Consider the following 12,974-nt stretch of genomic DNA (forward strand, 5'->3'; position numbering starts at 1 on the left):
ACACACACACACACACACACATCTGAGGCCTCAGGTGTTTTTAAAACAAATAAATGCCTGTCTTAAAAACTGAAGTCTGTTTGCATTTGCATCACATTTGGAACCCATCTGCTGCTTTCATTGTCCCATCATCCATGTAGTGACATCTCCTGTGACTTAGCGGTCACGTGACCGGTTGATCGCGCACATTCAAAGCCAGTTCCTACAAATAAAGATGAAGTGAATCTTCTCAAATCTTCCTCTTTTGTTTGCGGTGCTACTGAAAGAGTCAGCTGCTTCTCTCAGTCCAAACACTGTTTTTCTGTGGATGATTTAAAAGCAACACAGGAGGCGAGTCTCCCGACGTCTTCTGCTCCTGGAGCGTCAGCGAGTTGCTGGTGAGTGTGTTGGTCTGATAAAGACATTGTTCTTGTTACCTTGCTCTTCACGTGCGGTTGACCGGCTAGGCCTGAAGACCACGACCCAAAAACCCTCCGCCTGATCCAGTTTTAACTCCTAAACCTCGTTCTGTCTAAGCCTGAACCACTGAGGCTGGTTTGAAGGCCTGTTTGGAGGCCAGTCAGGAACCCGGACTCCCCGGCGGTGACATGAGGCACCTTTTGATGCTTCGACAGAGAGATGAGGATTTCCTGTTCGGGGATCAAACCAGCGACCCTTCGGTTGCTAGACGGCAGTGGTGTTGAGCTGACCTCCATTATAGCGAAGTGTTTCGAATATTTTGCAGAATATTGACACTTTTGAATGCTCCCTCCTCCAACCGCAACACCCAGAAAGTGTCACCCTGTTGATGTGTCATCACACAAGTGATGGGTCGCTTTACATAGCAGGAGCGAACATAATGGAGAGGTAAATGAGTGTATGAACTCTGATAAGAATCATTTCTGAAGAAAGATGAAAAAATCTTTCCATTTTCTAAACGTAAACTCAAAATATTTTTTGATTGGTTGGTTTTAAAAAAAGTGGCCACTAGAGAGCAGCAAGGCGTCATATTGAAAGACTGAAACACAGTCCATCCATCCATCATCCATCTTTGATACTGATTATCCGTATCTTGCTCAAGGACACTTGGACATGGTCACCGGGGAACCGGGGATCGAACCAGCGACCCTTAGGTTGCCAGACGGCCTCTCTACCTCTGAGCCCTGCCGCCCCTCAGTGTAAAGTCAAATGACACAATATCAAGTTTAATATTTGTCATTTTTCAAATTTAATATTGAAGGTTTGTTGTTGGCTCTTATTCAGAACTATTTTTTGATGCTCACCTGATCCTCACCCTCTGTTACTTGATGAACCACTGGAATGGAGGTCAAATCAAGGCAGTGGCAGGCACCGCAGCACATAGTGTCACATCAACAGAGGCGTGAGAGCCAAATTCTCCAGTTTCACCCGTTTAGTTGTTTCCTCTATTTGTTTGGAGAGAACGCGCATCTATGACGAGGCGCTGCTGTAGATCAGGTGAAGACAACATGGTGTCACTGTGACGTTTGTTCCGTCCCTCTTACTATAATTCATCTTGCGCACGTCTTCAGGACTCTCATCAAACGTGTGAGGTTTGAAGATTCTCTGTGGAGTCTGGCTCCGTTTTCGATTCCCGAATATCAAACATGGCCGCCAAACACAGTTTAACTCAGTCGCCCAACTCTAACTTCATGTGTCTCCGACCACATCTGAGGAGGAGGATGTCAAAATGTAAAACCAAATGTTGGGCAGTGGTCCTCACTGTGGCCCCCCAGCAAGAAGGTTCCAGGTTCAAGCCCTGGCTGAGTCTGCATGTTCTCCCTGTTCCTGCTGGGTTCTCTCTGGTACTCCAGCTTCCTCCACAGTCCAAAGACATCAAGAGGGACCAGGTTAATCCAGACTCTAAATTGACCGTAGGCGTGGCTGGGAGAGCCAATGGTTGTCTGTCTCTATGTGTTGGCCCTGCCATGGACCGGTGACCTGTCCAGGGGGAAGGCTGCTGGGATAGGCTCCACCCCCACCACCCTGAACAGGAGAAGAGGGGGAACATGGAGGGATGGAAAACCAAATGTCAGTTTTCTTGCCACCAGAAGGTGCAAAGTCTCATCTGCCTCAAAACACAAAATAATGAGTCCTTGTCCGTTCTCCTAATCGACATTCCCGCTCTCCAGCATGCGTGGCCCTGCCCACAGACAGACTGAAGACCTGAGCTCCATGGGGGAGCTCCGTGTCTGACATCGGCAGAAAGAAACTGTCTTTAAAGCATATCAAAAAAAAGAGCAGCAGTTAAAATGAGAACAGGAAGTGAAGCAGGCTTACAGGCAGAGACACGGCAAGCATGAGGAGGGTTTTCACCCAGTTGTGTCACCATCCTTCACTCACACAGACAGCACATCACCAAGGCTTTTTTGTCAGGGGAACCACATCAACCACATGCTTTTTCTTTGTTTCCTTTACATTGAGATCGCTTAGTTTTAGGAAGAAACAAAACTTCTCAGCACCGGCGCAGTGAGTGGCCTCGAGCAGAAACAATGAATCAATCATTCTGAGTGTTCGTTGAGACACGCGGTCACCAAAAGAGCTCCGCACAGAAGCAGGCTGGGCAGGTAGGTTCTAATCGTTACTCTGGTATCTTTTGGAAACGTCAATCTTTTTCATAGCGGTGAGCGAATGGGGCTGTGGTTGGCGGCGGTGCGACAGATGAATAGATAACCAGCAGGAGGAGTTCTTCTGGTTCGTCAGGGGTGATGCTGAGGCTGGACTGGAAGCGCCTTTTGTGTCTGCCTGCGTGTCTTTGTCTTATGGTGACCAGTGACCTGAACGTTGACGAGGATGAATCGTCAGGACTTCGCTGATAACACAGAGGTGGAGTTGTGGAATAAGTCACTGAGCTTTGGTCTTCCAGTAAACCAGGACAGCTGCAGCAGGCGTCTGGACGGGTAGATGTGACCCCACTGACAAAGCGAGCGCCGTAGTCTCTTTGCCAGCTCCCATGGTAACACTGGTTACAGAGGAATGAGTCTGAAAAGTCACCCCGTGCTTCACAAAAGCTTAACACTCCATCATTTTGCTCTACAGCATAAAATGCGTCAGTAACTTCTTCCATCGTGAATTTCAAAGCATGAATGTGTCTTTAAAACGTTGGCGGCCACCAGCGTAGCTTAACGAGACCGCAGCGGTCGTCAAGGACACGAAGCGCCTAAATCATAAAGGTGCACCAAGTTCAGCTGCGTTGACGTCACGTGTCCACGGCCTGACGTCAACTCTGTGCTTCTGACAATTGCAATTATCCTTGAAAAACCATAAAGTGATGTTTATTGATGAAGATGAACAACATGTGCACGTCTCATCAACATTACTTGGCTGCTGAGCTGATTTTTGACGGTGGCCAGTGCCTCGTCCCTGCAGCCCCGCGTACTGAACCGCATGAGCGAACCTTTAATGCCACTTTAAGAGCGGCGCATCTTTAGTTGAGGACATTTCAGGTGAACGCGTGGGAGGAAGTGTAAAATGCATTGGGACTGGAATGAAGAGGAGTGACGCGACTCGCTTTGATTTCACGATTTAAAGTCAAGTCAGCTAAAAGTACCTCACGAAAGTCTTTTTTTAATCAGAGTGCCACGTGACTTCAGCAGCACACTTGAACCTACATGATGACCTAAGCTCTAAAATACCAAAAAAAGCCCTCAGCTGCTCACCAATCTTTCTGACATGAAGGTCAGAAACCGTCCAGTCTGTCTTTACCGCATGTGGGAAATTTGAGTGACTCAGTCCCGATGGCCGCATCTGATGATCAGCAGCTGATAATGACAGAGACTTCTGAGAGGAAGTAACCCTTTGAATCACTCTAAAGAACTTTTCCCGGTCTCCATTTGTCGGGTGACCCCTCTCTTTCTCACTGTCACTTGGTTTTTCCCCCCCCGAGAGAAAAAGCTGATGAGCAGACTGATTCTTTTATCTCCCTCTCTTTTACCGCTCAGAGATTTTCAAGCACAAATGATCCACACAAACCACATCCTACTCACACCTCTTTCCAGAAAGCGACTGCTGTTTCACACCAGACCAAAGGAAAAACAACAAAACAAAACAGAAAATCTGATCTTGCTTTCTTACATTCTAACAAAATATGACGATACTGCAGTCCCGATGTAATTCTACTGATTTCTGAGGAGATTCTGAGGCTGAGGTACGCTTGAATGAAACATGAGCTGCATCATGAAGGCTTCAATCAAAGGAGATTATTTGGGGTTTAAAGTAAATGATTAAACCTCCATAAAGAAGAAGCTGAGCCAGGGAGGATTTGATCTGATAGACACACTTCTCGAGGTTCACTTCTGCTTTTTATGTTTGTCATGGGGGTGATGTGTAACTTCAACAATCACTAAGATGGAGAGCAACTGGCTGCAGGCAGGCCACCGGAGGCCAGCACGGATAAACGTTTGAGCTGGACCACCCACTTGAGAACACACATTTAGGACGCATGCTGTTGCTTCTGATCAGGTGAAAACAGGACAAGGTTGTTTTGATCTTTGCTCCACTTTACTGACTTCCTGTAACCACTAGGTGTCTGGGACTCTCACCAAAGAGCCACACGCAAAACAACGCTGTCACCACGTGGCAGCTTTCAATCTTGAGGTGTTCTTCAGGTGTTTCTGACCAAGTATGAGGGGATCTGCCTGGCTAACAAGGAGGAGGGCAGCAAAAGAACAGTCATTTCCTGTTTCTTCACCCCCTCCGCTATGTTTGGTGGAACCTGGCCTCATCCTTTGTGCGTAACACTGCGGACAGAAAAATGCCACTGGAGGCATGGGCCCCTACTTGGAGGAGAATGAACCTGTACAACCTTTGTTTTTTAAAATTTCTATTTCATCCCACCAAAACAGCAACTTAAGGTCAAAGCAGGCACACATCTATCTGACTGCAAAGATAATTATCAGCCAAAGGTGGAAGTGGAAACTGTGACGACACTTTCCAAACGCTGAAATGTTGTATCGTGGGCGGATTTAAACTCAGGGGACAAAACAGGCAGATGTAGATTTGTGGTGAAGGTTCTTGACCTGAACAGAGCGTGAACACAATCTTCTATTCCTCACAGGGCGGCAGTTATCTGATGGGGGGAGAATCCTGACGGGTTGCCAGGCGGACTAACAGCAGGCAGATTCTGCTCAGCCTCACCAGGTAAAGTTAACTTGGAGTTGAAACGGGGAAGCGCTGTGTCTGACAGAGAGGAATGAAAGCTGGGTAGGCGAACACAGGAGCGTTTCACTCTCAGGAAAATCTGCTCAGGTGTCTTTCATGCTAAAATGTCTGCTTGTCTCATAATTCACATTAAAAAATGTTTAATGGAGGTTGTCCAGGTTCAGTTTCACCACAAATTGTGTCACTTGCACAGCTAAAGATACCTGCAGGGAGACGATAAGTTCTATTCTTAGAGATTATCAGACGTTCATCCTATCTGAGGAGAGGGACGATGCTGAAGCACGACCTCGTAAACGCTGCTGGAGGCTACTTGGATGGATCAACTGCGTCAAGTGTCACACGACATCAGTGGAATGACACGGCACCGTCTCACACACACAGCTGCGTTTTACAGATAACATTGGTGAAGTTGGCACAGAGAGTTTAAAGATAAACGTTTTTCATCGTCTCGCATGTTAGTTCGTTCTCGCATACGAACATGCGCAAACAAACGGTGCTGAAGTTCCTCGGGGCCGATAAAATCAACGTTGTGTTCGGCTGTTTTACCATCGCGGTTTCTGTGGACGGGACACAAAAAAAAACAACTCCCCTCCAAACAAGTTTGTCAACATTGGAGGATTCATTGGATGAATTTCCTCAGAAAGTGTCATACTGTCAGCGCGCGATGGGTTTTTCACAGATTTTCAGAGTGCCAGCGTTGAGCTGTGAACTGTATACAGAGGCAAAGAAGGATCCAAAACAGTTCTAGTTCTGTTTTTTTTTTTGTCACAGCCGTTTCTCTGTGTTTGTGCTTGGATGTAAAAAAAAACACAAAAAAAAACTGCAAAGATTCCAGCTGCCATCCCACTGCGACTTTTCAGCAGATGTTTCTTTTCACTTTGCGCAGAATGAGGAGAAGGAGGAAGCAGTGAGTTTCATCATCAAACCGCCACAACCCCGACCGTTCTTCTCTGAGAACCAGCCCTGGCGGTTGCTGAGAGTGGTTGAGAGCTCAAATGTCACGCTAAAATGGAGCAACACAAGAAAACCCCTTTGATTTGTTTTCTTCTTCTTGTGCTTCAAGTCCTCGCCATCAGAGCAGCGGACTGCTCCGACCCCCAACATGAGAGTTAGTGACGTTTTAGTAACTTTGACCCTTCATACTCTCGGTTTGACATGCTTTTTTGGGCAAATGGATCTCCATGATGTGTCCTGTTGCTGCATTAGCGCCTCCTCTGGTCAGTCAGGGTGCCTTGTGGGTCGCCCCTTGGTCACTCAAGTCCACAACTTCAAAATTCTTTGAATTCAAAGACAATTAAACAAAATCGGACAACTTCTCAAGCGAAAACAAAATAAAGTTTGTCTCTTTGTCCAGAAATGCTTTGTTTTTGCTTTGATCCTCATTATTTCTCGCAGGTCTCACCTGCCTCAACGACTTCGACCGTATCGTCACTTGCCTGTGGAACACCTCATGTACGCCACACCTCACTGGAACGGCGTGCAAAATCCACGCTGAACGGGTCCATGCTGCCACAAGGTAAGAAACTCCGGCATGAGAACCAAATACCCTCACATTTCCACATATGAACAAACGACGTCTTGAGCGCAACCAAATTAAAACCAGGTGTTTTATTATGATCATCTTCTGCTAGCAGGAAGACTTCCAAGCCCTCCTGTGTGCTGGAGCCCGCTGACGTCTCCAGGCCAGAACTGAGAAAATGTTCCCTGGACTTCAACAAAAACGGCGCTGTGAGTTTGACAACTAAACCGATGGTGCTTTTGATGCGCAGCCACACAGAAACACACACAATCATGTCAGGCATTACTTTTTTTTTTTTTTGGATCATTTGGATCTTAGTTTGTGTGCATCTTTTCTTAACTCTAAGAGCTGTACTCCTCTCCTGTTTCTGGCAGTTCCTGTCCTTCGATGTGTTGAATATTTCACTGAACTGCACCCCTGTGGCCATGAACTACAAACCATTCCGTCATAGTAAGTCCAATAAGTGACATATTTCCGCCGCGTGAATAAACCTCAAAGACCTAACACTTCATGTTTGTGTGTGACACCATAGTAAAGCTGAATCCTCCAGCAAAACCAGAAATCAACTTCACCACAATTTCCTGGTTACCTCAGAGCTGCAACCCTTGCAGACTCTCGGAGTTCACCTGCCAATTGCAGTGGAAGCAAGAGGAGGAGCTGTGGAGTGCGTGGCAAGTGAGTGGATACATGTTGGGCACAAATGCTGGAAAGGTTACACTGCCCCCCTGGAGAGGAAATTATTTGTGAAGAAGTCCATGTCTTTGGTTCACGGGGAAGAGTAAATGAGAAGTGTACTCTCTTTGTCGCTGCCACGTTCAAAAATCTCCGACAACCTGTTTTTTGCAGAATGTCACTGGTACTTGGGGAGCGCGTTGTTATTTTTCGCAATGTTAAACTGATTTATTCTCTAAACGGGTCCACGGTACACCGCTCCAGCAACTCTGGCGACAATTGAATGCTTAGCTTTCTCAGCTGAGGTACGAAACGGACATAACTAGAAGTGCATTGTTCATCTTTGTCCTATCAGGGTCTGTCTCGGCAGGAAGAAGTAAAAAGTTGTGACAAGAACTGCAAGACAGAGCTGGACCAAGACTTGCTAATCCAAGGCTCCAGGTACGAGGCTCGCGTTCGAGTGAAGCCGAAGCGTGCTGCTCATGTTTCAACCTGGAGTGACTGGAGCCCCGTTGCATCATGGGTTTCCGGTGCAGGAAAAACGAAACCACAACAATCAGGTCTGTTTGGCCACATTTTTATCTGATATAGCAACTTCTTTACATTTGTAGTTTTATCGGTCGACAGCAGCTCTTGGTGGAAGGGTTTACAAGAAATGAAAGAAGCTGCCATGTTGTTTTTTGGGATCCAGACACGACCTCAGAGTGCTGCAGGGATGAGGTGTTTTCGTTGCCTGACGTTCACGTCGCCATGGGGTTTTTCACAGTGGATCCAAAATTTCATGAGACATTACACTTTTTGTTTCACTGGGAAATTCTCACAAAAGAGCATTTCTGATTTTTGAAGCTTAAATGCAAATTGGAAGTACAAAGCTGAGGTGAGGGCTGAATGAACCACACCACAGACTTCAGCGTGACCTCACCGGGCTTTGACATTCCTCTGATTTGGCCATGATGACGTTTACCCTCCCACACAACTTCAGTGGTATTCTTTCGCCACATTCTGGACACATGAACGCTTCAAAATTCACAAGTGTTGTATTTAACGATGTGGCTTTCACCTTTAAAAAAACATCCTCACCTCTGACCTCATTCAAGACGTTAAGCTGCAAAACCACTGACTTGGAGACAAGAGAACAACACGCCAACTTAAACCCCCAAAACTGAAGCGACGTCTTTTTTTGTGACAGGTTTTAGCTCCGGCGTGGACAGGAGTGCTCCGCAGCTTATTTCATGTCAATGATATTTTGGGGTTCCAAGTTAGTCAGCGTACCTTGGAAAGTATTTCAGACGGTAAAAAAGAAGAAGTTAAACTCAAGATAGACTGAAATCAGCTTGTGAATACCGTCATCATTTTTCTTCTTTATCTCTTCAATCAATATGGGTCACTTCAGTCCTCGTACATTACACACTCCAGATTAAGACATCAAAAAACTTGAAATGTCAACAGAATCCCAAGGTCTGTATGGAACTTGCTGGTATGCTTTTGACCAAGAAGCTGTGACCTGTCTTTGTCAGGTGTGGCCGCGAATGTCCTGGGGACGATTGTCACAGGCACCATAGCGTTTGCGCTGCTTCTGGCCGTCGTGCTTTTTAAGACAGACAAGACCACATGGTAAGCAGACAGCAGCCACAGAGAACTGCAGATCCTGTCTGACTGTGTTTAAGAGTAGTGAATTTCATCCAGTTCTGTCTTTTTTAGGGTTTACATAGTACAGAAGATAAGTGGTCCACTGGTACCAGACCCAGGAAAGTCCTCCCTGCGGGATCTAAATTTTCAGGTAAGCTGATGAAGTCTACGGCCCAAATCCACCTCTGACGTCATAAAACGGCTCTTGCGCCGTGGCGGTGACCGTGAGGCGATGGAGGGCAGTCGTGGTCTATGACCTTCACCATGTATCACCATGGAGATCATAAAACTACAGAAGCTCATGAATTCCTTCACAACTTCCGTTTCATTCGTAAAATCAATCAACAAGTCAGCAGGCTGCTGGACTTCGGCTACATTTAGAGGCACTCTGGGAAATTTCTCATACACCTTTGACTGAAGTGCGCCTCTGAAAAACCTTTGTTTGACACTTCACCCCACCCCTAAGTCCCAAGAAGTATCAGGACGCCCCCACCCCTACACCTGAGCGCACAAGATGGAGGTGTAGGGCCAAGTTGGGGTGAAATTGAAGCTGGGCATCAGAAATTCAAAACAAAGTGTCAGGCTTTTGGTTGTGATGAGACGCAGGAGATGAAGAAATTCGCATGATTTGAAGTCAAAAACATACAAAAATGAACAGATTACCTCAGCAGTGGAAACTGACAAAACAAGGTGGCGCAAAACTGGTCAAGACAGCAGAGGAAACCACAAACTCATCATGTTACGTGCTACCCACAACCTGCCAACAGAAAAAGTGAGCCATCACTCAAATGAGACAAGAGCACAAAAGGAATTGACATATTTACGCACTATATATACACACACCTATATATATATATAGACAGGTAGATTCATACAGCTTCAACAAGTCTCTTTCAGGTTTCGATTCTTTCGTATTTTAACTGCTACGCCTTCTCCTTCTTTGTCTTTGACATTCTCTCCTGTAGAGCTGGAGCCCTCACTTCAGCGCAGAATCCCTTCATTCTCTCCTCAAGCCGGCTGAAATTGTCTCGGTAGAGGTAACCTGCAATGTGGACAGTGTTGCACCTTGCTGGCCAGAGGTGGCACCGCCGGAGAGGACGAGAATGGAAAGGAGCCGCAACTCAAACAACTCCAGCTGCTTCTCCAACCCCATTTACTCCCAAATTTGTCCTCCTCCTCCTCCTCCTCCTCCTCCTCCTCCACCTCCCATCAACTTGCTCACTGCTGGAAATCTGGAGGCCTGTGCTGCTGATACACCCTACAAGCCTGTTCAAGGGGGAAATGAATCCCAAGAACAGGATAGTGAGGAGCAAAGAGTGGAAGAAATGGAGATCCTACAGATGCCCTCTGCAGGCAGCGGCACTGAAGCTATGCTTGTAGTCTCAGAGCACGAGACAGCTGAGAGGCTCCAGAGTTTTGACTCAGGTGTGTGCATCAATGAAGAAGTCAGTCAAGAGAGCCTTGAGGCAGACAGCATTAATGTCCATGAGGAGGTGCCAGAAGCCAAGAGGAAAGGAGAAGGAGGGAATGAATTTCAGGTAGAATTTCAGAAGCTTTTCGGGAGTATCAGCAGTGGAGGGATTTTTAGCCAAGGGTCCATTCAGGTTTGTTCGGATTATGAAAGAGTCCAGAAGCTGCAGGCTGACAGCTCAGAGCTTCCAAGCCTGGATTCAGGCATGTCCAGTGGGTTGGAGGAGCAGATTAGTCAGGAAGAGAGCATGGAGGAAGTCAATAAGTCCACAGGCTCCATGTTTTCTCCTGGTTCTTTTAAGGCTTTGCCAGGCTTTCCACCATTTTGCGCACCCCTGCCTTTGAGCACCTCGGGGTCAGATGGGAGTCCGACTCTGCAACGTCTGCCAAATCCCCTACTAGGGAAGCTCTCGCTAACGGCATCCTCTAGGTCAGTGGAGCCTTCTGCTGACGGATATTTGCCGGTGAGACAAGAACAGAGCTAAAAATGGACTGGACTCTACGAGGCCTAATCGAGTTCTACTGTCCAGTCTGTAGCCGAGGTCAGGCCAGGTCATCAGTTTTACGGAAAGGCTTGTTAAAACTGATCATCTGATCGTACACCTCTTTTCATTTTCAAACGTCTTTCCAGGATATGACATCATAATTGTATAATTGCTGCCAAGAGCTCCCAAAGAAGCGACTTTTAAAATGAATGTATTTTTTATTTCATCCTCTACGCATTATGTTATGCATATATTTAACAGTTATTTATATCTAGCGAGAGAGAGAAAGAGAGAGACATGCAAACCTGTACGACTTGCAGGTCAGACAGCAGTAACGCTCTCCTTCCTGGTCTATCAAAGGACACAATCAATCAGCGGCCACTGGGTCAAAGCCCAGAGTGCTGGCCTTATTTGAAGATTCTTTATTCATTCATGAAGGCACTGCGTGGTCTTGCACCAGGCTGCGTCCCACAAATGGCTTCAGCTCATGAACCAGGAGGGCCCCTCAGATCCTCTGGCTCCTCGTAGAACTAAGATTACGGCGGCGCTGCTTTGAGCAGCTACGTCCCCGAACGTTGGAGGACCTGAGAGGATCTAAAGGTATTGATCTTTTTAAAATGTGAACTAAAAACCTGTTTGTTCAGCCGGTTTATTCTACTACGTCCAGTTCTACGCTGGTCTGAGCAGACTTTTAGTTTGCCTTTTTGTTTTTTACAAGTGGCTGAGGGCGACCAAGCTGAGGGCTGCCTGAATTGACTCCAATATTACTGCATCCTCTGGAGTCAGGGGTTCTCAGCCTCCGCTGTCTCATCATCACAATTAGGCCCATTATTAGATTATTTTGTTGAAGTGTATTCATGAGTTCTACTTACAGTTCTTTCGTGCTTGTGGCAGATATTAAATGGTATTTTGTACCTGTACTGCAGCTACAATTAAGCTGATGTTCTGTGTCGATGATCCAGTCACTGCCTTCTGTAGCATCCACGTTCGGGCCATCCTTCATTGTATGTGCTGTGCCACCATTTTAATAAAGTGCTCATGCTGCTGAGAAACATGGACGCTGCTTCTTCATGTTGAATATCTAATATTTTTGCTTCTACGAGCATCAAAATTAAATTCCATTCACATGCTTTTACACCCATGACGCCGCTGTTGTCTGGATTTTCACAGTTATATGAATTTTTCACAATTTGTCAAGATGCGAGTGGTGACACATTCATGAAATGACACACAGCAAAGAAGAGACACCTTGAGCATTTGTTGCTCGCACATTATTTCTTATGTATTTTTTCAATATCCTTTTTTATGAATGATAGCATGACATGCACTGACGATGATTTTAATGATTTTCTTTAACGTGTCATCTCGTTTCATACTCCAAAGGACGTATTAGGAAACAAATCAGCCGTCAGCAGCACAGCTAATCGTTTCTACTGAGAAAGATGTTTGCTTATCAAACTATTGGAAGCTTATTATTACTATTATTATTATTATTATTATTATTATTATTATGGAAGATCTTTTTTTTGTCTGCAACTTTGAGACCAATGGGAAGCGTCGCTTTCCACGTCCTCGACCTCCCGCGTCTGCTAGTCAGGTCTTTGTCACCACTTGTCGGACAGTAGGTTGCACAAGTTCATCATGTGACCGTACTCGACGGTCAAAAACCCCAACCAGTGGTTCTTTTTCAGCAACAGGTGGAGTTTTTGTCAAACTGGTACCAACAGAAGCGTTTCTGGTCCCACTGGGATGCACCAAAGGCTGGTCACCTTTTGGCTCCATCTGGAACGAACGAATGAAGCCCAAAGTCAAAGTCATCATGAAGTGAACGCCAAACACTCTGACATGTGAACCAGTCAAACAAGGAATCGCCTTGTTAACTTGTGGCCTGCTATTCACTCCACTCGTTACTTCAGGCCAAAATAACTTGTTGACCACTGAGGAAGAAATTTCTCTGAGCCAAAGTCACAGAATCTCCCACTTTGCTGCACAAATCGCCAATGAGTAAAAAACAATGATGGACCCTCAGCTGTTTGGAGTTG

The 12,974-nt window shown here is 46.1% G+C and overlaps 1 protein-coding gene across 7 annotated transcripts; it reads left to right on the forward strand.

Annotated features, from left to right (window-relative positions):
- The first annotated feature begins 233 nt into the window (after nt 1-233).
- On the forward strand, nt 234-11,979 carry LOC147257989 (uncharacterized). 7 transcript variants are annotated; one of them, XM_086210295.1, is made up of 11 exons: nt 234-377; nt 5,054-5,136; nt 6,044-6,265; nt 6,553-6,673; nt 6,789-6,885; nt 7,051-7,126; nt 7,209-7,351; nt 7,704-7,908; nt 8,866-8,962; nt 9,050-9,128; nt 9,943-11,979. In XM_086210295.1, the coding sequence occupies exons 3-11, from the start codon at nt 6,166-6,168 to the stop codon at nt 10,930-10,932; spliced, it is 1,908 nt and encodes a 635-aa protein (XP_086066421.1). In that variant the 5' UTR covers nt 234-377; nt 5,054-5,136; nt 6,044-6,165; the 3' UTR covers nt 10,933-11,979. The 7 variants fall into 7 exon arrangements, with proteins under 7 accessions (XP_086066421.1, XP_086066420.1, XP_086066424.1 ...); XM_086210294.1 differs by lacking the exon at nt 234-377 and adding an exon at nt 2,267-2,564; XM_086210298.1 differs by lacking the exon at nt 234-377 and adding an exon at nt 2,267-2,564 and having other exon boundaries at nt 6,792-6,885.
- Nucleotides 11,980-12,974: the final 995 nt, after the last annotated feature.

The sequence above is a fragment of the Aulostomus chinensis genome, chromosome 8 (genome assembly GCF_037954235.1).
Source record: "Aulostomus chinensis isolate RoL2024-O1b breed Wild chromosome 8, RoL_Achi_v1.0, whole genome shotgun sequence".
Taxonomy (NCBI): Eukaryota; Metazoa; Chordata; class Actinopteri; order Syngnathiformes; family Aulostomidae; genus Aulostomus; species Aulostomus chinensis.

What these genes read in the sequence shown, in the direction of transcription:
- LOC147257989 (XM_086210292.1), top strand. Translation starts at nt 6,260, where the DNA reads ATGAGAGTTAGTGACGTTTTAGTAACTTTGACCCTTCATACTCTCGGT. An exon ending in CTACAAACCATTCCGTCATA is followed by an intron (nt 7,127 to 7,208) that starts GTAAGTCCAATA and finishes GTGACACCATAG; the next exon opens with TAAAGCTGAATCCTCCAGCA. An exon ending in AACGAAACCACAACAATCAG is followed by an intron (nt 7,909 to 8,865) that starts GTCTGTTTGGCC and finishes TGTCTTTGTCAG; the next exon opens with GTGTGGCCGCGAATGTCCTG.